General features: G+C 38.6%; 1 protein-coding gene across 2 annotated transcripts in view; it reads left to right on the top strand.

Moving 5' to 3' along the window:
- Positions 1-26882, top strand: part of SLC24A3 (solute carrier family 24 member 3) — a 205385-nt gene that overhangs the window by 162390 nt on the left and 16113 nt on the right. Inside the window, exons 8-15 of one of the 2 annotated variants that reach the window (XM_058178333.1) lie at positions 2956-2981; positions 3768-3821; positions 5217-5362; positions 8085-8245; positions 11118-11391; positions 18267-18433; positions 20172-20286; positions 26005-26117. In XM_058178333.1, coding sequence (XP_058034316.1) covers positions 2956-2981; positions 3768-3821; positions 5217-5362; positions 8085-8245; positions 11118-11391; positions 18267-18433; positions 20172-20286; positions 26005-26117 — 1056 coding nt within the window. The remainder of the gene's footprint in view (positions 1-2955; positions 2982-3767; positions 3822-5216; positions 5363-8084; positions 8246-11117; positions 11392-18266; positions 18434-20171; positions 20287-26004; positions 26118-26882) is intronic. The other variant, XM_058178334.1, reaches the window with a different exon arrangement.

The raw sequence follows: 26882 nt of genomic DNA, 5'->3' as shown, positions 1-26882 counted from the left end.
TACCTTCCAGGAGCTTCAGTAGGAATATTATAGTTGTATTCTACTTTGTTAACCAGTTTAAAGTATTACATTATATTGGCTAAAGGCTTTATGTCTCTATTTTAAAATTTGTAATTTATTAGTTTTAATTTAAATAATAAATCTAAATCATTTTAAATAGTATGTTTGTATTGTTGTTTGTAGTATATTTGAATGGAGATTTATTAAAGAAACCATTTCCTTTCCAATACTGGACAGGTAGTCCTTAACCTCTGATCATTCATTCAGCAATCATTCAAAATTATGCTGAATGAAGGGATTTACAACTGGTCCCTGAAGTTATGGAAGTTGCAGTGCCCCCATGTGATCTGAGCATTTGGCAACTCATTTGCACTTACAACAAGTTACCAAGTGTCCCACGATCATGTGATCACCATTTACAGTCTTCCCTGCTGGCTTCTGTAGAAAGCCAATGGGAAGCCGGCAGGGAAAATCAGATCTGTTGCTCTCAAGCATGATTTTGGCATAGGGTATTTTCAGCCAGATCCCAGAGTTGAGAGGCCTCCCTTTCATCTCTGGGGACTGGTTGACAAAACTCCATCCTGAAATCCAATTGGGGGCGCGTTTGACCCCAGCAAACACTGTCATAACAAGCTAATGATACTATTTACAGTCGCGCGGGGGGCACGAAAAATGTTTTCTTCTTCCTAGGGGGGCATGACAGAAAATAATTGAGAAGCACTGGCATAGGGTATTTTCAGCCAGATCCCAGAGTTGAGAGTTCCTTTCATCTCTGGGGACTGGATGACAAAACTCCATCCTGAAATCCAATTGGGATTTTGGCATGGGATGTTTTTAGCCAGTTCCCAGGTTCTAAAGACTGATTGAAGATGACATCTGCCAAAATCCAAGCAGAATTTTTAGATTTTCACTCCTAGAGTAGAGAAGTTTCAGAAGCTTCTTGACTCTAGGTCTGAAAATCCAAGAGGTTCTGAGGCCCTCACAAATCTCCGCTGAAACTCCCATGCACACCCAAGCACACCCATCCTGTAGGGCCTGGAACTTAGAATTTCCTTGGTTGTGGGAAGCCAGCAGAAAGTTGCTATGCCTAACAACTGGGACATTAACTTAATGATGACAACTGGGACTGCATGGATTACCGACACAAAGCAGTTGCACAGATCAATATGCAAATTCAATACCACTTATATTGAATATTTATATAGCTATTCGTATGGTGAGAGAGTGATTGGTCGCATTTTGAAAGTGCTAATACTCTGTATGATGCCGATAGTTATTTTTTCATTTTGATAGAAAATTAAGTAAAGAATAAATTGTATGAATCATGACAGTGAGCCTATTTCAAGTACAGTAGTGGTGTCTCTCACCATTCAATGTGATTACTTTATTCTACTTCTTTAAGTTGTTTGCTGCTGTCTTCTCGATAATTTCTCTGCTTTGTTTTCTTTATTCCATATCTCACATGGAAATTTTGATAGGGAAAGTAGAGCTGTAATGTGGAAGAAGTGCTTGGAAGCCTCACATTGGATAATGCTGCAGACTGTTCATTAAAACAGTCCCTTTCCCTCTTTTTTCAGCCTCTTGCCAAGCTGGTGAAAAAAGGGAAGATGCTTTAACAGTCACATTCACTTTAATCCCTTGACACCTTAAACAGTTGCGCCTTCTTTGGGCTCATGCAGAATAATTCTATAGTAGAATTAGGCTTTGCTCAAGCAAAGTCAAAGCACTATCATGAAAGCATGTATGGCCCCCGGGAGTGGAAGTGACAAAAGAAACCATTTCAGCCACCTAGCACAATGGAGATCTGGACATTAGATCATTCTGTAGTTAGGAGCACCACATTGTGGTTAAGGCTATACAAGAGCTTTTCCTTTTTTTCCATTGTCAGAAAATATTCTAGGAATCTTTAACCAAATTCAGATGGCAAGAAAGGAAAGTTGTGAAATCAGAAATGCATTTTTGCTGTCTTCCTCTGCTATGTTATTTTATTATTGCATGAATGTTTCCTGGCCTGTAAGTTACTTCATAATAAAGCCTGTAGTTATAGGTGATAAGTAAGAACAAACAGATAATCAGATGTATATTTTAACCACCTAACTATAAAAGAGGTAGAAATCTAGAAGTGTAACTGTGCAAATACTACTCCTAAATATTCATTCCTGGTACTTTAGTTCGCTAGCATCATTGTAGGCACATCTGAAAGAAAAAAAGGACACAAGTCAAATGGAAGCACAGAATATCAGTGCACCCTGGTGGTCACGTAGTGGAAAACTTCTTCCTGGTGGACCTCCCAGAAGAGGAATAGAGCTATATGTTGATTGCAGAAGGAGCTGCTAGAATCTGGGACTGTGATTTCAATATGGAGATGGAATCTTAGAAAGTTTTCCCACATTCAGAATGGATATGTGTGTATAAAGTGACATGAAGGGAAAAGTGGATATATGATGTACTATTCAAATTTATGCATTTACAATATATGAAAATAGTGGCACTATTCAGAAAGATGCCATATAACTACCTATTTGTCCAACTGAGTTCTTTACGTGAAGTTCACAGTGCAAAGTCACATGTGTTGGACGTACAATTACTTAACAGAACTTTATATCACACTTATTTGCTTCTCTATATGATTTAATATATGCATTTTATTTAAAATTTGATAAATTGCTTTTGGATAATTAAATTGGAAACTTAAATTGGAAATAAATAACTGATTTATTTATTGTAAACTCTGCCTTTTTAATTCACATGTTAATTTAAAACAAAAATTACATGTAATGTATGGAGTTCTACATTATAGATGCTTAAACAGTCTGAGAGAATGAAATGTGTAGAATAATTTGGTTTACAGAGTCAGCATAAAATACTGATATGAGATTCTTTTTTAAAAAAGCAATAGATATTTTATTAGCAGTCCTACACAGTAATACTTATTTTTTCATTTTTTTCCCTCAGTTTATTTATGATGAAAAAGTTGCTTGGTAAGTAGTATGGTTGTCATTTTCCAATTAAGAAAAGCAAGGAAAATCAGTGTTCTGCTAAGCAGCTCAGGGACCAATTTCCATCCTGCAGGAAAACTAAATAATAGAATGATTTGTCTAAATCTTTTTTAAAATTAAAAGAGAAAACCTTTTTCCCAGGACTTTCGGATCAGCCATCAGGATCAAAGTAATTCTCCCAACCAACCTTAACTGTAATGCCAAATTCACATAAATAAAGAGAAGGTTGGTAATAAGGAATTGCACTGCAGGTTTTAGTGAACGATTATGATGAGCTGTGTCAAAAGTTATTTGTATGTTCTCCATCCATTATATATTGCTAGCTCTTTTGTCAGATGATGCTTCCATTCCAAATAATTGGATGTGGGACATGCATAGACTAAGACTTATAGTTTGGGCCAACATTCTAGAGATTTATTCTTCACAAAATCACATCTCAGGAGAATGAGTACCAACTCAAGGTCAAAGGTTGAAATGAATTAGCATGCTGTTTTCAGTTGTATGTTTTGCCAGTCACTCTGCTCTGCCTTCTCCTGTCTATCCAGATTCATTTTTGATACCCCAGATTTCTCCTTTCACTATCAGGTGCCATCTCACTCTCCATAAGCAATATTATTATTAGAGGGTATCTTGCCCTCTATGCTCCACACTTGTCATCATTCACCCTTCCTTGTATCCTTGGCCTGGATCTCAAAAGAGAAGGCAATCATAGTCATGGAACTGTGCTGCTTATGTTTTTTCTTTTCTTCCCTCCTTGGCTGATAACAGGTGGGAGTCCTTAATCCTAGTGCTGATGTACTTCATCTACATTCTTATCATGAAGTAAGTACAATATGTCCCGACCTGTTTATTATTCCATGTTATTTTATTTTAGACAAATCAGTGTCCTTTTCAATCTGCTTGAAAGCTTCTCCTTAATACAGTACAATTTTTGTACACTTTGGCAGTTATATCTTCCCATTTTAATTAGCAGAGACACCTTGCTGTTTTTTTTTCCTGGCTTCTCCACTTTCTGTCATTACTCATCCTACTCTCATATTAGCAAACTATGAAAAAAAACTGGTCACCTGCAAGGCAGCAGAAAAAATGTAATATTCTCTGTGTCCGTTTCAACCTTGTGGTTATATGACCTTCTAGAATCCAGATGTGGCAAATCTAGCCATATTGCAACCTGTCTCATTACTAGCCCACAGCTGGGGGGGGGGGAAGCAGTTACATAGAATGTTTCGTAGAATAGACAAACAGAAGATTATTGAAGGAAACAAAAGAGTTCAGTACACAAACATAGCTGGATAGTATAGAAATATGGGAAACAAGTAAGTATTTTCTATTTTCCATCCATGTACATCAAGTAAAGCAAAGGCCAAGATTTCTGCAAGCTGAACTCTGCTGTTGGTGACTACTTAGACATGTCCGTGAAGTTACCTTGGCAACAGTACAGAAGACATTTGCTTTTGTCTCCTTTACAGCCAAGTCTAATTTATAGACCTGTATTTATTGGTAGCTCCTGTCCAGGTATTAAGCAGGTCTGACTTGGCTTAACTGTTTTGAGATCAGTGAATGTTAATTAATACAAGTCATTGAAACTTGTTCCTACAGGTTTTTCATCATATGTATTATTTTTACTTTACAAAAAATATCTTTGCTCATTTTCAATATAAACTGGGAATTTATAAACTGGATTTACCTATCCATCAGTAGAATTCTGACTCCCAAGATAATCACAAAATATGCCAAAACTGAGAGGCTAGTGTCAAGATTCTGCATAATCAGACTCTTAATATCAAAAGTGAATAAAAATGTGAACAAAGCAGTAACTTCTGAATCAGGTTAAAATATGATTGGATTGGCAAAACAAGTGAAATTATGAGGAACGTCACCATGGGACATCCTCATATCACAAAACAAGCTACTTAAAATGAAGGACAGGTTATAGGGCCAGCTGGAGCCAACTGATTCCTTTCATCGTTTAACTGGGCAAAACATCATATACTGGGCCTCATGAAGGTGCCCCAATAAGAAGCATACTTTAGCAGTAAAGTAAAAGGTTGCAGGATTCCAAATGAAAGTTGTCTGGGCCTTCCCAAACAATAATTCAAAAGTAGCTGCTCTGCTGGTTCCCCTACCACATTCAGCCAGGAATCTTAAATGAGACCAGAGATCGTATAGCATCTAAGAGTGCCTAAAATGATTCCTAATTATTTCCTCTTTGTGTAGGTTTAATGCCAATCTTCAGCATATGTTTGAACGGAGGACAAAGAATGTAGCAAATATGGTGAATGGATTAGCAAATAATACCGAGATGGATGACAACAGCAATTGTGATGCTACAGTGGTATTACTAAAGAAAGGTAACTGTTCCAGTAAGTCAACCTGCTTGCTTGTAGAACTCTAACATTTAATAAGCTAGAAATCCAGGGCCAATCTAGGCATTTTTTTTGATCCAACTGAATTTCATCCATGGGATTTCCCATGTCATTTTCCAATCAATAGCAATAATACGGACCCTCATTTACAAGTCCCAACTCCAAAGCTATTATTTGCTGCACATAGGGCACAACTGGTCGTGATAAGGTTAGTTTCTCTTCTACCCACTCCATGGAACCTGACTGTAAAATAAATCAATTTCAAGGAGAATTCCAAGCAGAGGATGGATGGAAGGAAGGAAAAAAAGAAAGAGAGAGGCGGGGGAGGGGTTGGAGTTAGACTCTGATGTGGTATATAATTTTTTTATTAACTGTAGAAAGGTCTAGAACTAGTTGAACCAATTGAAATACCTTTTATAAACTATTTTTGATGCTTTATATTCTGGTACTGATTTGTATATCACTACCTGCAGATTAAGTCACATTGAATACAATTTGGAAACTCCGTATTCATTTTTAGATATTAAGCTTTTATATACTATATTTAATGTTTATATAATAAGCAAAGTAAACTGTTTTTCTGTTGTCACTAAGCATTCCTTTAATCATTACTTTATATGCTCTTTCAGATTTAGTTGAAGAATGAGATAGGAAGGTCTTAAATAAAATAAAGCAAAGAGGCAAAATTAGTCCATTCTCATTGTCATTAATAGCCAGTTTTCAAACTTCATGAAGGAAGAAGCCAAACTTCATTTGCTCACAGAGTTAACAAATTACTGAATCCAAACTTCATTTGCTCACAGAGTTAACGAATTACTCAGCTTTTTCTGCTAATAGAGGAAATAACTGAGCAGATTTACATCCTCTTTCCCACTCCTCCCTTTACGATGTCTCTTCCCGCATGTCTTCTCAGCCTGTCTCTCTCCCTCCCTCCCATTTGCCTACTTGTCCTTAGATAGGCAGCAGAAGTGCTGTATCACTAATATTTGCATCCTTCAAAGTCAGCTGAAGGAGTCTTGGGAGCACACAGCTAAAGAGAAACCTCTTGTCAATATTTAAGGGTTTATGTGGAGTTGCAAATGTTCTTCAGCCCCCCTGAAGGGATGCAGTCCCCTTGACAGAATCTGGAGGTGGAGTGGCACCTATGGACCAATTCTGGCACAACAGTGTTATAAAGTAAACTTAGTGTGATGTCTTAGCATTACATCTGAACCAAGTCATTAATTTGTTCAACGAGCCATTATGAAAAATCCTGGTTTAGCAATATGTATGGACACAATCTCTAATCTCAGATTGTGGGGAAGCACACAGGAGCAGAGGACCTCCACTTGTAAATAAACTTTCAAAAAAAGAAGTAGGCAATTTGGGGGACTTAGACAGTGGCCATTTTTATCTTTTTTAGAAAGTTAGTGTTATTAGGTCTAAAGTGGGAAAGTGGGACCTCTTAAGTAAAGGCACAATGTCTTGGATTCAACTTCTTTGGCAACAGTTGGATGCTATCTTTTCTGAGATGTTTTTCAACTTCCTGGTATACATTACATCTCTTGGATTCCCTGGTTATCTCTCACCATCCAAGCACAAACCCAGTTCCAACCCTGCTTGACTTCCAAGATCACATGACCATGGGGATGCTGCAGTCATCATAAATGTGAAAAACCAATAAAAAGTTATTTTTTTCACTGCTGTTTTAACTTTAAATGGTCCCTAAACAAATGGTTGTAAGTTGAGGACTACTGTATAAACAAAAACAGAAAAATATTTTTAATATTATTATTTTTTTGTTTACATTTATACCCCGCCCTTCTCCGAAGACTCAGGGCGGCTTACAATGTATAAGGCAATAGTCTCATTCTATTTGTATATATATTTTTTTTTACAAAGTCAACTTATTGCCCCCCCCAACAATCTGGGTCCTCATTTTACCTACCTTATAAAGGGTGGAAGGCTGAGTCAACCTTGGGCCGGGCTCGAACCTGCAGTAATTGCAGGCTCTGTGTTCTAATAACAGGCTTCTCTACTGCCTGAGCTATCCTAGACTTGTATAGGATTCTACGATTAATCACAACAGTATTCCATCTGTTTACATGTACAGCTAAAAAGATTTTTAGATTTAGTAAGAAAAAGTATCTGGAGGACAATGCCCTATTATGCTTCACTTTGGAAACTAAGCTGCTGTTTACATTAGGAGTCTGAATGGCTCAAACAATAACATTAAGTATTTTGTAATTTGTAATATCTGTAGCTTACCATGTGGCATACGATATAGATCAGCAGAGTCGAGAGAGTAGTGGATTATTGGTCTAGTCTGTAACCAGGTTAGAAACAGTAAAAATCTGTAATTTATAAAATTAAGCATCCATATACCTCTGGTACAGTATATATCCATAAATTATCATTTTAAAGTTATCTACAATTTATTTTTCTGTCATAAATTATATATAAATATCTAGAATTTTGTACTGTTTATCAAAAAATATATTTGGCCAACGTAAGCAGATAGAAAAATATGATAATAGAGGCAAAAGACAGTGGTGAATGGACTCAATACATCTAGATTTTTCAGCATTAATTATTGTATGTTTCTAAAAATTAGGGAGAAGCTACTAAAATGTTAAATGAAATTAAGGTCAAAAATACCATAAATTGTAGAACTTTCAGATAAGAAAAATTGATGATGCAAAAGACATTTTCCTTCCAATTCTGTTAATTGTTTTTTTAGGAAATTTCCACCGCAAAGCCTCTGTAATCATGGTGGACGAGTTGTTGTCTGCATATCCACACCAGCTATCCTTTTCAGAGGCTGGACTCCGGATTATGATCACAAGTCACTTTCCTCCCAGGACCCGGCTCTCCATGGCCAGTCGCATGTTGATCAATGAGGTATTTACTAGATTTTATTCAAATGTTACAACCCACCCTTTCATTATCTTAGCAGGAAGAAAGCAGGGAAGGAATGGTATATGCTGCTCAGTCCTAAATTTCTCCTGCCTGTGGGGATGACAGTTTAACCCAGAAGGCTTCATTTGTACCTTGATAACTTCATACTAACAGGAATTTGGTTAGTCAGAATTTGTGGCTTATATAACACAGTAAAATTCTGAGTCTGCTTGCGGCACTCAGTTATAAGAGGACATAAAGGGAGTGTTTGGATCAGCAGGCTGTTAATTCCTGGCAAACCAGAATTTGATATGGTATCAGGGGTGAAATGCTCCCAGTTCGGACCAGATCGCCCGATCCAGTAGCAATGGCAGTGGGTGGTTCAGAGAACTGGTAACAAAAATCCCTGTGCCCCCCACATGCGCAGCTGAGCCACACGATCATCAGAGGGTTTTTTTTTTTAACTTTTGAAAGCATTTTTTCTTCGGCCGAAAAAAATGCTTTTAAAAGTAAAAAAAAAACCCTTTGATCACGCGGCTCAGCTGATCACGCGGCTCAGCTGGGATTGTCAGAACTGTTTAGAAGCATTTTTCTACAGCCTCTTCAGCTGAAGAGATTGTAAAAAAAAATGCTTTTGAAAGTAAAAAAAAAAGTTGGCCACGCCCACCCAGGCACATTACCCCCCACCAAGCCACGCCCACAGAACCGGTAGTAACAAATTTTACATTTCATCCCTGTATGGTATGTAATAATCTGTCTCCTCCCATACCCTTCCAGAATCTTTGTCATTGGGATGGCATCATTAGACTTTGGAGCTCATATAAAAGTTCAATTTCCTCAAAGATCAATCTACACTGAATCTCTAGTTATTTGCAAACATATTTAAAACTAAAAGATTAATAATTATTTAAAAATAAAACATTTTCTGTCTATTCAAGTGCTATTGAATTCAGCATTTTATATGCTTCTCATGGAATGAGTATACAAGGCTTAGGACAGTAATGGCGAACCTTTTTGGCATTGCATGCCAAAAGTCCCAGAAACCAGGAACAAATTCTCCTTCCCACTGGGAGCTGCTGTTCCCTGGCTGGTGAAAGTGCACTTGGCCCCAACAGGGAAGCTCTGAACGTGGGGCAATAGGGCCCCAACGGGGAAGGAGCAGTGGGCGGAGCAGCCAGCCGCCCAGCCAGCAAATGCTGCCCCATGTGCCTGAGTCGGCCGGTTGCTCTTGTCCTTCCCCCTGCAGCTGCCAAAGCCTGCTCCCAGTGGGGAGGAGCCCAGGCAAAAGTACCTTGAGTGGTGACCTTTCGTGAAAAGGTGAGATTCAGACAGCACGACACAGCCATCTTGCCATTTCCATGCTCAAGTATAACAACGGTTGCCCCCTTTATTTGACAGTGGAAAGGCTAGAGGCGATTTCCTATAAAAACTATTCCAGGATTTGTTCCCAGTTTCCGCCTCCTGTTCTCCACAAGCACAGCTCTTTAGTCAGATCTCTCCCCCCTACAAGCACAGCCCTTTTAAACAGGAAAAGAAGACGGGTGAGAGAACGAACATATTTAGCAGGAAGCTCTGGAGTTGCCCGATCATCAGCCGAGTGAATTCTGGCTCTAGAGCCACCCCAAACCCCACAGGCTGCGAGCAGGGCGGAAGAAGGGAAAAGCCTCTCTCTTTTCAGTTCCCCATCAGGCTGGCTTCGCCAAAGGCCGCCTCCAAGTCTCGCAGCCAGTTCCCTCCTGAAGTTTCAAGAGCTGCTATATGATTTCCATGAACTTGAGCTGAACAGATCTGTGGTGCTGGGCAGGGTGAAAGCGGTGGCTCCTGGTTTTCCTGGCCACCGAGCTCTCACTTAGAGAAGAGCAGCTGGGGAAGCAGGCAACGCGTAGCAGTGGTGGCAACAGGCAAGTGTTGGGGAAGCGCCAAGGGCAGCACGTGCATCTGGGATGCCCCTCTTTGGGTTTTCTGCTTAGGTGGCAGTGGGCCCAGCCAGTCCCCGTCTCCACCTGCTTGGCCTGCAGCTCCCAGTGGGAAGGAGCCCAGGCAAGCCACACGTTCAAAGCTTCCCCGGCGGGGCCGAGAGCCCACCCATCAGCTAGGGAACGGCGGCTCCAGTAGGAAGGAGGCCAGGCAAGCTACGCATTCGGAGCTTCCCCGGCAGATACATGACAGGGCTGAGAGTGCTGCCGCCAGCTGGGGAACGGCAGCTCCCAGTGGGGAGGAGACCAGGCCACAGGGTTATCTGTGCAGGCAGCCCACTACCACCACCCCGCCCTCACCGGCTGCTGGTCTAGACCGCCTGGGGCTGCACAAGAAGCCCACGCAAGCAGGGAGGGAGGGAGGGAAGCCCTGGTTTACCTTGCTCTGCCCCTTAAGAGCGACCGCCAGGATCCCCTCTTTGCGTCTTTTGGCAGGTGCTCCTGTTGCTGGTCTTAGCGCGCACATGCACACCAGAAACCAGACCAGCTGGCCGGTGCGCATGCGCACTCTGGAAACAGGAAGATCATCTTCCTGGAGTGCGCATCGCAATGGGCGGCTGCTCTTCTGGTTTCCAGCCTGCCGGTGCACATGAAACCCAGCTGGCTGGTGCACCAGAACCCGGAAGAGCAACAGGCGATGGTTCTGCGTACCTGGAGAAATGGCTCTGCGTGCCACTTCCAGCACACATGCCATAGGTTCGTCATCACGGACTTAGGGCATCAATAAAAGTTACATGCCCTTTAAAATCACAATGTCCTGACATCATATTGGCATCAGTCAAATATTTTTGAACAAATAATTTGGTCATTTCATTTTGCACATCTCTTCATCATTTCATTCGGTTTCTTTGTGTTTTAAAAATGCCTGCAAATTTCATTTTGTTTTTGTTTTCTTCCAGAGACAAAGATTAATCAACAGCCGAGTGTATACCAATGGAGAATCAGAGATAGCCATCAAGGTACCTTTCAAACATACCATGGAAAATGGATCAGGGCTCAGCAACTCTGCTAAAGGAAGCACAAATGGAACCAGAAGAGATGAGGAGGCTGCTGAGGGTGGCAATGAAACAGAGAATGAAAATGATGACAATGAAAATAATGAGAATGATGAGGGTGAGGAAGAAGAAGATGATGATGATGACCAAGGCCCTTATACTCCTTTTGATCCACCATGTAAGAAATTCCTGTGTTTCCTTAACATTTCCTTAACCTATCTTTCCTTAACATTTCAAATCTTTATCTTTCATCATTCCTTAAAGATGAACTATCTAATTTGGAGATATTTACTTTATTGTACTTTATGCTATTAGAACAACAGAGTACAACAAGCAATGTACCTTCTTAACTTTCCCTTCCTTTCAATTATTTTCCCATACAGACAAAATTAATTCAAATTAATTTACTGTCCTTAAATAATTGTATTCTTTGACGCCTTGCAGGAAAAGGGGAAATAATAAATGTCAGATATTCTTTTCTATATTCAGGGCTTTGTAGGATTTGACAGTTTAAAGTATTTTTCCCTTTTGGGTTATGATAGGCAGCCTGGTATTCCCCAGATGTTTTGGACTTCAACTTCCGCCAACCCCAGCAAGAATGGGATTGTGGACCTTGTCCTAAATATTTTGTGTAGCACCAAGTAGCTTCCTCTTCTTGTAGGGGAAAATCTTACAAAATCCTCTAATACTGTTTTATATTAAATTTAAGTTTTCCACTTCCAAAGAATAAAGTTACAGGTCTATGGACTCTTGAAGAAATTTCAAAAATGTTTGTGTTTTTGCTTTAGCTATTAAACAATTAATATTTGTAGCACTGAAAGCAAAATATAAATGAGCAAACATTTCTGTTTTGGCTCTTCTTGATTGGATGCTTTGGAATTAGAGCAGTCCCTCCTTTTGAATGCTGCTGGTTGCAAAGCTTTTGTAATGTGGGAGTAATGTTACTGACATCTCATGTGCTACCACTAACACCGGAGAGGGAAAAATCTGAAAGGGGACAACAGTAAAACCTTCTGACCTTCTGGAAAGCTACTTCTGCACTGAAAGCCTCCTCAAAATACTTCCTGTTTCTTTGCCTAACTGAGGAAGAATTGAGAATTCTCTGTAGCCAGCTTGCAAAGGGAAATACTGATGCTGTGGCCCAGAGAACCTAGAGAGACTAGAGGACCCTTGAAAAATACTAAAAGAAGAAATGATTATTTAATTCTTTAAAATAAAAGTGGTGAATATTGTGAGATGGATACTGAAAAGATAATCTGTCATTCCAATTTGGCAGCAATAAACATGCTCATACTTCATTGGGCTTGGTCAACTTTCCAGCCTAGAGTTTCTAATAGAGAATCAACTGTCTAAGGCAGGGGTTCCCAACCAGGCCTTGAGTCCTTCGGAAATGGGCTGTGCAAGTGGCGGGGGAGTGCGTGTGTGCACATGCATATCCCCACTTGTGTGAGCAGTGAGCATGCCCTCTCCTCCCCCTGCCGTTCTGCAAAGCTGGAAAGGTTGGGGAACTCTGGTCTAAGGGCCCCATTACTTGGTTTTACTGTTTGCTGATTAATCATTATGGTTGCTATTGTACTTATTTTGTGGATGATTTTATTGTTTTAATGCTTTTAATTATTTTATAGTATTAGAAGTGTAAGCCACCTGGAGTCTCCTGGTTGAGTTGGTTGGCTATAGAAATTGAATAAATAAATATTTGAATTTTTAATTTTATAGATTGGAAAGCCATGTTTCTTACCAAAAAAAAAGGATTTTAAATTTTACTAAAAATGATCTGATCAGGGTCCCTGAATGTAGTATGCCAGCCAGCAGTGTTCCATAACGACCATATGAGGTGCTGTGGAACCAAGAATTGTTCCATTGAAATAGAAAATGAATGGGAGGTGCACCAGCACTTGAGTTGAAACTATCAGTAGGAGCCTTCAGTTTAGGTTGTAAAGTTTTGCATGATGGAGATCTTGTTGATTTGTGAAAAGTCTGCCTTTTGCACTAGATTTATCCCACACTTCAAATAAGTTCATTGATCTCTGCTGCTCTGGTAAAGAAATCATCAGGCATAAGACAATACCATTCTTGCAGTGAAGAAAAGAAAAGAAACACAGCAATATTTAGAGAAGTAGGACTTGCTCAGGTAGTGTTTTTGTAGATAGATTGCTGTTATCATAAGGAATTGTATCTTTAACGATTGAAAGGAGAGAGAACAGCTTGCCATTGTCTTCATTATTAGCACTAGCAAGTAGCAATTAGAAATTGTAGAATGAAAAGAGCTTGTTTGAGTCCCTCTAGCCTTTTCAGGATGGTGTCCTGCTCATTCTTAGACATTTATGAAAAAGCATTTGATGGGGTTAAATGCACCCTATTACAGACTCACTGGAGAAGAGCCTAATGCTGGGAAAGATTGAGGGCAAAAGAAGAAGGGGACGACAGAGAATGAGTGGCTGGATGGAGTCACAGAAGCAGTAGGCGTGAGCTTAAATGAACACCAGAGGATGGTAGAGGATAGGAAGGCCTGGAGGAACGTTGTCCATGGGGTCACAATGGGTTGGACACGACTTCGCAACTAACAACAACAACGTTACAGATTGACTATTAGTTTAATGAAAATCACTTTCCCTTCAACTGACAAGACTGGCTTGAAGGGGGAATTATCAAAGTTGTTTTGATTTTATTATTGTATACTTGTTTTGTAATGCATATATCATTTTGTATACAAGGCTGTCCCCTCATTAGAGTTAATACAATTCAAATTCTTGGGAATTACATTCTGAGTCCCATACTCAGTTACTAATGTTCTCCTTCTTTTAGATGCTTTCTCTTTGATGCCTGCTTGAGGCTATGCTTGTTAAAATTTGGGATGCAACTTAGAACTAAGGAGAAATTTCCTGACAGTTAGAACAATTAATCAGTGGAACAACTTGCCTGCAGAAGTTGTGAATGCTCCAACACTGGAAATTTTTAAGAAAATGTTGGCTAAACATTTGTCTGAAATGATGTAGGGTTTCCTGCCTGGGCAGGGGGTTGGACTAGAAGACCTCCAAGGTCCCTTCCAACTGTTGTTGTTGTTGTTGTTGTTGTTGTTATTGTTGTTAAATACTGGTTCAAGCAAATGTTGGGGAGGAGAATCTCTAGTGCAAGTCATATACTCCTAAAAAGTAACATTTCTTCACAGCAGCACCAAATTTCTTCTTATGAATGAAGATGAATATACTTCTTTCTTAAAGAGCTTTCCTCCGCCATAGCTCAACTTCTAAGCACCATCTATGAAGTAAATTTTAAAATGAGCTCCTTGCCTGACATATGGTCATTAGCAACAATCATACCTATCTTCAAAAAAGGTGACCCCGGCCTTGTTGAGAATCTCTTTTTGCTGCATCATGGGTAGAGTCATGGAATCCATCATAAACCAATCCATCACCCTCCACTTAGCGACAAATAACCTACTCTTTAATAAACAATTTAGTTTCAGGAAAAATTTGTCATGTAATCTGCAACTCATACACTGCAAAAACATTTGGACCTCTCAACTCAACCAGGGCAAAGCAATAGACACAGTTTACATAGACTTCTGTAAAGCCTTTGATTCAGTAGTGCACGACAAACTAGTTCTAAAACTAAAATCTTATGGCATTTCTGGATCCCTGCATAATTGGATAGCTGTGTTCCTGTCAAACAGGCAACAAGTGGTCAAAATAGGCAACGCCCTATCAAATACTGCACCTGTTAACAGTGGTCTTCCCCAAGGCAGTGTTCTAGATCCAACACTCTTTCTGCTTTATATCAATGACCTTTGTGATCAAATTATAAGCAGCTGTGTCCTCTTTGCCGATGATGTTAAACTATTCAACACCACAGACAACTCTATTACCCTTCAAAATGACCTAGACTGTGTATCTGAATGGTCAAACAATTGGCAACTCCAAATCCCTGCTAACAAATGCTCAGTCCTGCACATTGGCAATAGAAATAAGAACATCAAAATATTTGCTGGCCGGAAACGATCTAAAAGTTGACCTACACTCTGTCAACGACCTAGGAGTACTCATTTCAAAAGATCTAAGCTCCAGAGCTCACTATAACATCATTGCAAAAAAGGCATTAAGAGTTGTCAATCTTATTTTACAAAGTTTTCTCTCTGGTAACGCTATACTTGACACTAGGGCATACAAAACTTTTGCCAGACCTATACGTGAATACCACTCACCTGCCTGGAATCCTCACTGTATTTCAGACATATTTCAGAGGCCCAGAAATATTTTACTAGAAGAGTACTCAAATCTTCTGCTCGAAATAAAATTCCCTATACCACCAGGCTTGAAATTTTAGGCCTCGATAGCCTCGAACTATGCCGTCTATGTTCCGACCTAAGCTTAGTTCATAAGATTGTTTACCAAAACATCCTATCTGTAAATGAGTACTTTAAATTCAACTGCAATAACATAAGGGCTATCAATAGATTCAAACTCAATGTAATTTGCTCTAATCTTGATTGTAGGAAATATGACTTCTGCAATAGAGTAGTCAATGTCTGGAACACTTTACCTGATCCTGTTGTTAATCTCTCTAATCCCCATACATTTTATCTTAAACTGTCTACCATGGACCTTTCATGTTTTTTAAGAGGTCCCTAAGGGGGCGGGCATAAGCGCACCAGTGTGCCTACCGTCCCTGTCCTACTGTTCCCATTTATATGTACTCATTTTATGTGTTTATGGCTATGTTTTGCTTATTTATTTCCTTTTATTTGTGCCAATTTTTTTTCATGTGTCCATGTCTATACTATTACTTGTTTCCTTGTACTTGTTGACAAATAAATAAATAAATAATAAAATAAATAAATACATGTTCCAGGATAATGTTGCAGGATCCAATCTGGGTTGGTCTCCAAGAGCAGAGGTTTAGTCTTCTGAGCTTTCAGACTTGTGCTGGAGCTCATCCTCAGGGAACTTCTCTCTAGCAGAGTGTATCCATCCTCAGGAAACTTTTTTCTAGCACACTCCACTAGGGAGAAGTTGCCTGAGGATGGGCTCCAGCACAAGTCTGAAAGCTCGGAAGACTAAACCTCTGCTCCTGGTGGCCAACCCAGATTGGATCCTGTAACTTTTCTTCTTTCCTGCCTTATAGCAGTCTTATTCATCAAGGTCTATGCCTGCTGACCTAGAACTGAAATTACACAAAAAATTAAAGACCTCAGTGTGCAAAGGGATAACACTACAATCTCATACTACTTCTAGTTTGACTTTATATAACCATCTTTCTCCATCCCTAAATATGTTTCAGATTCTGTATTTTCATACCAAAGAATATTCATTCTGGCACACTTAGGCACCTTCCCCTCAATGCTGTTAACAAGGCTGTAACAACATTCCCTCCCAAGTTCTGTTCTAATAGGAAATCAAGATAATGATGATAGTACTTGCCAATCAATCCTCCCTGGACAGTGGAATTGATAACCCTTCAACCTGAACAATATTTGAGTTGGCAATGCACTTTTTACTATGGAATCAGTTCAGTGAAGTTTCCAGGCAAGGGGCTAAATTTTGTACTATATTTGCTGTCAGAAGCCAGGGACCCTAACTGAATCAAATCCTGTAAAATTTGCAGTTATTGTATTCAGTCCCCACCCTCCTTTTCTTTCCTTTTTAATTTATATTCATTCCCTATATGTTACAGTGGAAAATACTTTTTTTGCAAAAGTTTTGCTTCCTGAAAAACTTTTGATGATAATGATAGATCCCTTCAAACTGAACAAAAATGTAATTCCAGAATGACTAACGCATAGGAATCTTGAGAAATATTAAACTAACTTTTAATGGCTATAATGTATTTAATTGCATAATGTTTCTGACATGCTGCATGAGTTCAACAGTAAGTTCAGTAGGTCTAAAAGTATTTTGCTGCTGATTTTCATTTGCATTCAGTGTCCGATGCATCTCACTGCAGTGTCCAACAATAGTTAGCCAGCATTGGTGGATTTCAGTTGCCCTGATACTGTTTTTCGATTGTGGCAATGTCTCAGTGAAACCTTTCACCATATTTGCACTGATTTCCTCTAGATTTTCAGGAAATAAATCCAAGGGTGAATGCATAAAATGAATCTTCAATGGCATATAGTTCATGGTTTTTGAATGCTGTAGGAAGCTTGTTAACCAGATGAATGTAGGTTGATAATCTGCAGTTGCCAAGAACATTCTCAATGACATCCTTAAATGCTTTCCAGGATTTTCTTTGACCCCACTAACAGATCTTTGAACCACTTGTCACCGATGGCATATCTGATCTGTGGACTAACAAATTTGCCTTCCTTAATTGTGGCATCAGTTATTCTTGGAAACATCTGTCACAAATAATGAAAACCTTCCTTTTTCATCGCCTTCACAAAATTTTTCATGAGTCCAAATTTTATGAAAAGCAGAGGCAAAAATATATTTGTCAGGTCAAAAGGTGGTTCATGTGCCACATTTTTATGTCCTGGAATTCTAATTCTTTCAGAGTGGCCATTTCTTTTTAATATAATATGACTCTCTTGCATGACTGTCTTATTTGCATATGTAACAACAGTACTTGGTATATCGGAGTTGCATTCCAAGTAAAACCACTACTTTTAGATTTCCAAATATTCCAGTTGTACTTTCATGTGTCCAACATGTACTAAAGGATGTACATAGTTTATATAAAACAATATGTGATAGATTAAATTGCAGGTTATTTTAATGATTAGCAGCTAAACCCCTGTAAAATACATCCAGGAGTGTTCAGGAAGAAAAATCTTTGTTACCCAGCATTATTTTAAACTGCTGGCTTTTGACTATTATTATAAAGTCTATAAAGGTATATCTCTCCATCTGTCCATCCATCCATCATTTCATGTCTCTCTATCTTTTCTGCAATATATGAAAGTTTGCTGACCTGAATTACTCAGATATCTATACTTTTGACTAACCATATTCTCCACTGCTGTTTTTAGCATAGCTTTGATTATGTATAAAAGTGTGGCATAAGAAGTGCATGTAAAGTTCTTTGGTTCTTATAAAATGTATTGATTTATTTTTACAGCTGGCATAATAGAAATTATCAAGTGGCTCTTCACCTGGCCTCTATCTTTGCTCTTATACTTCACGGTGCCCAACTGTAGCAAACCCTACTGGGAGAAATGGTTCTTGGTCACTTTTGCTTCCTCTACACTCTGGATTGCTGCCTTTTCCTATATAATGGTCTGGATGGTATGTATTAGGTTTGAGTAAGATAGCTTTAGATTCGGTAGAGGCACTGTCTTCTCACAGTAATATCCATTCTTTGTTTTCAGCATTAATCAGTCAGAAGCTCATAAGAAAAATATTATTGTCCTCCCAACAGTTGCCAAGCAATCAGTGAAATGATGTCAGGAGTGACAAACCTCATACCCCAGGTGTTCTTGTGGCTCCGCCTTGGTTAATAGTCCTTGCCATCCCTTCATCACAATTGGAAAAAACCAGAAGTATCATTTTCTGCCATTTTGAGTTAGGAAAAGCACACAACTATGGTGTGTATCCTAAAATAGGCTTGTGGGCATTCCCTTCCGCACAAATCTCAGGAAAAATAAATTTCTAAACTAGTCCATTTGTTCCACCTCCCCCAAATAATTATGCCTATTCTTACAAGACAGGAAAATTTATACAATCGGTCTGTCCTATGTGCATTTGCCAAATCTCTTTATAAAAATCCACATCCTCTAGCCAATCCTAACATATTGCCCACCTCTCAGTGCTTGAAGGCAATCTAAAGAGGTTTCCTTTAAACAAGGAGGCAACTTGTGTTCTGGAAAGCTTTTGTCTCACTAAATAAAACATCTTTACTCTCAGCTAAAAATTACAAAAGAAGTTAAGCAAGGATCCATGGGACTAGTTATAGAGCATATCCTTTAAGGAGACAATGATTCAAGCATCACAGTTGAAACTAATTAGATCTAGCTATTGTTAGCTATTAAACACCCTCATAGTTGACTATGTATGAAAGATGTCACCCAGATAATCTGAATAAATCATATTTTGTCAGCAAAATACGGCAACTCATTAAAAGTAGTACAAACCTCTTGATATTCCCTAAAACAATTTTAGGAAGAAGGAATGCAAATCAGCCACTTACAACTTGAAACAACTTAACAGGTCATAAGGTTGTGAGTGCCATAGGCACAGGAAAAAAAACCTCTCGTGCTTATTTGCACTACATCACTATAGTACTAGTCTTGGTTATGGACTGGTCACTGCCTGCAATGAAGATTCTTCTCCTTTCACAAGCCATGAAGTAGTTTTTAAGCTGTGGTTCTTAAATTCTGTTTTTTCTCCATCTGGCCTCTAGCATAGTGGTCCCCAATCTTTTGGGCACTAAGGACCAGTTCCACAGAGAAAGGTTTTTTTTATTTTATTTCTTTATTTGCATTTAAATCCCGCCCTTCTCCGAAGACTCAGGGCGGCTTACACTATGTTAGCAATAGTTTTTCCGCCGACTGGAGGAGGTGTGGTTTTGCATGCTGCCTGCATCCTGCAGATAGTTTGTTTGCACAGTCTGATTGCTGGCATGCTGCGGACCGGTGCCAGTCCATGGACTAGAGGTTGGGGATTCCTACTCTAGCAGTCTGCCTTACTATGTTAGTACGTACAGTTCTTTTTGTATAATGCAGCAGACCAGAGAGGGCACTCAGTAACAATTGTTGAGAGTCCTTGCAAGCTTCCTATTTTAGGTTTCATCCATAATATCACCCAAACCAGTTGCAGCGCAGGCTTTTTGGAATCCAGTTATATCTAATACTTTTTTCAGCCAAAGTGTTCTAATAATTACTACTGCTCCTGCAGAAATGAGTTGTAGCCACATGGTGATCTGGGAAAACCTAAAGTGTCTCCAACCACAGAACACCTCACTGAAAACCAAATGGTATTATAGATAAATGTTTAAGCAACCTGACAATTCATTTTATTTTTCTAGGTCACAGTCATTGGTTTCACTTTGGGTATTCCAGATGTGATAATGGGGATCACATTTCTGGCAGCTGGAACCAGTGTACCAGATTGTATGGCAAGCCTTATTGTGGCAAGACAAGGTATATTTGTAATTTGTTATATATGAATATTACAGAGTCTTTGAAGATATTTAAAAGGCATTCTTTAATTCTGCTTCAGGGTAAAGAAATAATAATTTCTACAATAGGGAATATATATTCATAATATGGAAAAGAGTAGTCTCTGTTCAGATAGGTAGCCAAAATAATAATAAGAAGGATAAGGAATGACTCTAAACTTGCATGCCCTTTTCTTTCCCTTTCCCATTTCTCTTTGATTTTTCACCATAGATATGTTATGATGGATTACACAGATGACAATTTGAATATATACACCTCTTCCTTTTCTTCTTCCTTTACAATTCCATCCTCCTTATTTTTCTTTTCATTTTCTTTCTCTCTTTTTCTGTAGCCCTCAGAACACTTTCTGATCATAACTGCTGAAAATAACAGCCTTGTCCACTTTATATTTTGGCTCACCTATCCCAATATTAAATGTATTGGCCTAACTTCTAAATTGGAGGGCCCTAGATTTTGTCATCTCTACAATACTACTTGTATTATGCTAGAGACATAATATTCCTGTGATGCAACATATGGCAAAGAATGTGATGTTGGTAAACCAAGGCCTTGCAAATCACATGACTGCCAAAAACAAATATGTCAGCAGCAAGGATGCCAAGACTATCAACCTTCCTACACTGAATTCTAGCCATACAGGATCGAATTCTGTATTTTAAAAAATGAGTAGAAATGAGTAGAAAATTGCAACCAAACATGTTGGAACTATGTGACTATCAGACTCCTTAGTGTTACAGTTTTTTTAGGATTGGGATTTGCCATTAGGATTAGAATTAAGGTAAATTCTAATCCCAGTGTTGGTTTTGACCTTTAGAGCCTTTCATAGCACAGGCCAGGTTATTTAAGGGACTGCTTCTTCCCCACTATATCTCATCCCATATGGTCCAGCAGAAAAGATACGCTGTAGGTCCTATCTGCCAAAGAGTTACATCTGGCAGGAGCCAGGAGATGGGCCTTTTCTGCTGTGGCACACACTCTGTGGAACATCATCCTCTCAAAGTGAGATTGGCCCCATCTCTGCTCACCTTCTGGAAGTCCTTCAAACCTGACTGCATCAACAGGAAAAACAGACCTGTATACTGCACGAATCAAGAAGAAGGCCATGAAAATATTTACAGACCCCTTGCATCCTGGACATAAACTGTTTCAACTCCTACCCTCAAAACGACGCTATAGAGCACTGAACACCAGAACAACTAGACACAAGAACAGTTTTTTCCCGAAGGCCATCACTCTGCTAAACAAATAATTCCCTCAACACTGTCAAACTATTTACTGAATCTGCACTACTATTAATCTTCTCATAGTTCCCATCACCAATCTCTTTCCATTTATGACTGTATGATTATAACTTGTTGCTGGCTAACCTTATGATTTATATTGATATATTGACCATCAGTTGTGTTGTAAATGTTGTACCTTGATGAACGTATCTTTTCTTTTATGTACACTGAGAGCATATGCACCAAGACAAATTCCTTGTGTGTCCAATCACACTTGGCCAATAAAAATTCTATTCTATTCTATTCTATTCTATTCTAGGAAGTCACATGTGAATTGTGATCTGATGTGGTAGCTCCATTGCACATAACTATAATCTGATGCTCTTTTCTAGTATTTTAATGATACTATTTGTTGATTTTTTAACAAATCAATTTTATGGTTTGATTGTAATGGCTCAGAGTCACAGTTTTTGAGATGGGTAGCCAAAAAGAATATGATAAATAAATTAAAATGTTAGTTTCAGTTTTAGTGTTAAGGTTAAACTTCAATTTAATATCAGTCAGGGGAAAAGGTAGATTTGAAATGGGGTAAATATTTTATGTTAAGGTTAAATTTAAATTAGCATGTTGTATTGAGTATGGTTAAATTAGAGATCAAGGTTATCATTAAAGTTATTTTTAATGATATTTATGGGATATATTGTTGGGGTTAGGTTTGTAAATATATACTGTCATGTTGGGGTTAAATCAAAATTATAGTTAGTGTTCAGTCAGGATTATAGTAAAATTTAGCTGTGTCATTTAAGGGCTGTAATTAAGAGGGGAAAGCTTAAAGAGGAAAGACTAAATTTTGAAAATGTTGGCATAGGGAAGAGAATTACTTATTACCCTCTCTCCTAACATGCCTCTTTTCTTTTCTTTTCTTTTCTTTTCATTTTCACATATGGTTGTGTTCCTCATAGAATGCATCTATCTCAGAGAATGTGCTACTGCAAGATAGGGGATGACAATAATTTATGGAGGGCAGGTTTATAATCCTGATTGCTGACAGTTACCTTTGTGTTAAGAACAGTGGTAGGATTCAAATAATTTAACAACTGGTTCTCTGCCCTAATGAGTTCTTCCAACAACCAGTTCACCAAACTGCTCAGAAAGTTAACAACCGGTTCTCCCGGAGTGGTGTGAACTGGCTGAATCCCACCACTGGTTAAGAAGAGATGTAAGTTTTCAATACTAGTTTCTTCTCAGCAAATGCTGTAGAAGAGTTGCTTTTTTGGGGGGAAATGCTAGACTAAATTAACCCTGTCTCTAATCTTTCTCTAATCCTTTAGAGTCAACAGCTATTTTCAAATCAAAAACCACATTGAGAAGTGGGAAGGGGGCAGTAATGGATGGCAACTGGGTGGAGCCAGGGAGAGCATAATTATTAGATTTTAATATAGCCTCCCACGCATTGGACATTGGGTATCGTATAAAATGTAATGCAAAATGTAATCAAAACAAACATAAAATAAAACAAGACAGCCTGAACTAAAGAACTATTAAAACAAGCAAGATGACTCATCCCTTTGCATGCATAAATCCCAGGCCTGCAACCAAATCCAGGATTAAAGGCTTTTCAGAGCCCCAGGAGGGAGAATGCCATCTTGGCCTCAGCATCTGTAGAGGGGTTCTATTCCAGAGGTTGGGGGCTGTGTCAGAGAAGGCACACTTCCTAGGTCCTGTAAGATGACAACATTTAAAAGAGGAGACCTGGAGCACATCCACTCTGCCTGAATGTACCAGACAGGCAGAACAATGGGAGAAGGTCAGCCCCTTAGGTAACACCAGGTGCTATGCCATTTATTTATTTATTTATTTATTTATTTTGTCACAACATCATACAAAAAGATTATATAGTATATACACATATAAACATATATAGGAAGAAGAAAAGAAAAACAATAGGACAGGAACGGTAAGCACGTTTGTGCGCTTATGCACGCCCCTTATGGTCCTCTTAGGAATGGGGTGAGGTCAATAGTAGAAAGTTTTTGGTTAAAGCTTTTAGGATTATGGGAAGAGACCACAGAGTCAGGTAAAGTATTCCAAGCACTGATGATTCTGTTGCAGAAGTCATATTTTCTGCAATCTAGATTAAAGCGGTTTACATTAAGTTTAAATCTATTGGTTGCCCTTGTATTATTGCAATTAAAGCTGAAGTAGTCTTTGACAGGAAGGACATTACAATAGATGATTCTGTGAGTTAAACTTAGGTCTTGTCGAAGGCGACGGAGTTCCAAGTTTTCTAAGCCTAGGATTTCAAGTCTGGTGGGATAAGGTATTTTGTTGTTTTCAGAGGAATGGAGAACTCTTCTTGTAAAATATTTCTGGACACGTTCAATTGTATTGATGTCAGAGATGTGGTGAGGGTTCCAAACAGGTGAGCTGTATTCTAGAATTGGTCTAGCAAATGTTTTATATGCTCTGGTTAGTAGTGTGGTGTTTTGGAAAAGAAGCTACGCAAAATTAGGTTTACAACTCTTAGAGCTTTTTTGCTATGTAGTTGCAGTGGGCTTTGGCACTTAGATCATTTGACATGAAAACTCCAAGGTCTTTAACGGGATGGGGTCGTCTGTAAGGTAATGTCCATCTAGTATGTACTTAGTTTTAGAGTTCTTTTTCCTATATGTAAGACTGAGCATTTGCTGGTTGAAATTTGGAGCTGCCAATTTTTAGACCAAGCGGTTAGATGGTCAAGGTCGTTTTGAATGATAGAAGTGTTGTCTGTGGTGTTAAATAGTTTGACATCGTCAGCAAAGAGAACACAATTACTTGAGATATGGTCACAAAGATCATTAATGTATAGAATAAAGAGTGTTGGTCCAAGGACGCTGCCTTGAGGAACGCCACTCTTGACAGGAACAGGATTTGATAAAGCATTGCCAATTTTGACCACTTGTTGTCTGTTAGACAGAAAAGCAGATATCCATTTGTGGAGGGGTCCTGAGATGCCATAGGATGTTAGTTTAAGGAGAAGTTTATCGTGTACTACTGAGTCAAAAGCTTTGCAGAAGTCTATGTAGATTGCATCTATTGATTTGCCTTGATCTAGATTTGAAGTCCATATGTTTTTGCAGTGGAGAAGTTGTAAGTTACATGATAACTTTTTCCTGAAACCAAATTGTTTGTTGGAGAGTAGGTTGTTAGTTTCTAAGTGTGAGGTAATGGATTGATTGATGATAGATTCCATGACTTTGCAGGTGACGCAGCAAAGGGAGATCGGTCTGTAGTTTTCGACTAAGCTGGGGTCTCCTTTTTTGAAGATGGGGATGACTGTGGCTAGTGACCAAAGTTTGGGAAGAGAACTGGTAGTGAAAGCTTTATCAAAGATAATACTTAGGGGTTCAGCTATATTAATGGAGAGCTTTACATGTAATTATTATCGTTGCTACAGTTATCATTGTCCTTAGGATACAATAATGGTTACATTTATTGTTAGTATTCGCTACCAATGTAATTCAAGTGAAAGTAATTCAGCAATATATCATTATTATTTTCATTTTACAAATCAACATAGTTATCATTACCAGGTATTATTAAACACATTATTATTATTGAGCTGTGATGGCACAGTGGTTAGAAAGCAGTACTGCAGGCTACTTCTGCTGACTGCCAGCTGACTGCAATTTGGCAGTTCGAATCTCACCAGGCTCAAGGTGGACTCAGCCTTCCATCCTTCCGAGGTCGGTAAAATGAGGACCCAGATTGTTGGGGGCAAGATGCTGACTCTGTAAACCACTTTGAGAGGGCTGTAAAAGCACTGTGAAGTGGTATATAAATCTAAGTGCTATTGCTATTATAATTATTAATATTAAAATACAAAACGGTAGTTTGGTACATGATTTCACTAAGCTAATTTCATCTTTAAATCTGTTCTCTGCTGCATTTGTATCTTGGTGTCAATGACTCAAAAAGAAAAAAAAACCAGATTCTCTAGAAAACCGGGAATAACCAAATAGACAATACCTCTCTCAGAGAGAAGAAAGGAAAAGAAAGAAAAGAGCTGTAGGGTTATAGTCATTGTGTACTCTAATCTTTGGAGTTTCATGTGAAACTTCACTTTAAACTATTGAAAGCAATATGTAGCAAACCACTATTGCTGCATACTAAGTTATGCTAATAAAAACAATGACAAAAACAGGATGAACAGGAAGCCTCAAAGCACCTTCCCCTCCATTCGCCCCAGAAGACAAATCTTAGGGAGGCTTTTTAAATTTCTCTATAATAATATTATAGTAGTAATTTCTCCATTTCTTAACTTCTGCTTATAATTTGTTCTAAAGAAAGCTTACATATGCTTTTACAACATCTTAGCTGATCGTAATAAAAGCAGTGCCCAGCTATGAATTTAGAGATCTGCTTCAGTAGTTTTGTTTTGCAGTAATTCTGACTTACTTACTTTCTTGTGTTGCAGGAATGGGTGACATGGCCGTTTCCAACTCCATCGGAAGCAATGTCTTTGATATTCTAGTTGGCCTTGGCCTTCCATGGTCTCTACAGACTCTAGCAGTAAACTATGGCTCTGTTGTAAGTTTTACATTTGCCTGAATGAATGCAAGTGCATAAGATGGAAGATAACTTTCTAGACATAAGCAAAACTCAGAAGAAATTAAGAATTAAGGTGGATAACAATTTTGACTGGTATCACCTTACTGTTAGCAAGGACCAGTGGCATGGATACAATTAAAACTGATAGCTTCTCTATATACTTTCTCTATGTAACTAGAAAGGTTACCTGTTGATTTCATTATTTACTATCCCAATCCAAAAAACGTTTGAGCAGCTTAGATTTCTTGGTTTCAATGAGAAAATTAAAATGGGAGGTGGGGAGGAGAATTATATGAGAAGCATAAAATGGTATCTTCTAGAACAAGCATTCCAACCCACAGATGTGGGCCACTGGACAGCTAATAATGTGATCCCACAAGACCCCCCCAAAATAAATGAACTTTGTTATTTACTTTGGTATATGTGACCCAAGATAATTCCTCTACACTCAGTGCAGACCAGGCAAGCCAAAAAATTGGACATGTTTGATCTAGAAAGATGTGGAGGTGCACTAAAATAGGAATCTATGGGTTGGTAAAAGTTATATATTACGCTCCAAAGCGTAAGGAAAATTAAAAAATAACCAATGAGTTTGGAGAAATTCCACTTTTCGGTCACCTTAAGTGAACCAGAGTGACTGCACTTATAGTATATGAAGTAATAGTATTTTTAGCATAATAATGCAGGAATTACCATATTCCCTTCACATACCTCATAAAGCTAAGGTACTAATCCAGTTTTAAG

The sequence above is a fragment of the Ahaetulla prasina genome, chromosome 3, assembly GCF_028640845.1.
Source record: "Ahaetulla prasina isolate Xishuangbanna chromosome 3, ASM2864084v1, whole genome shotgun sequence".
Lineage (NCBI taxonomy): Eukaryota > Metazoa > Chordata > Lepidosauria > Squamata > Colubridae > Ahaetulla > Ahaetulla prasina.
Note: the sequence above shows the minus strand (reverse complement) of the source record. Positions and strands in the feature narration are given on the sequence as shown.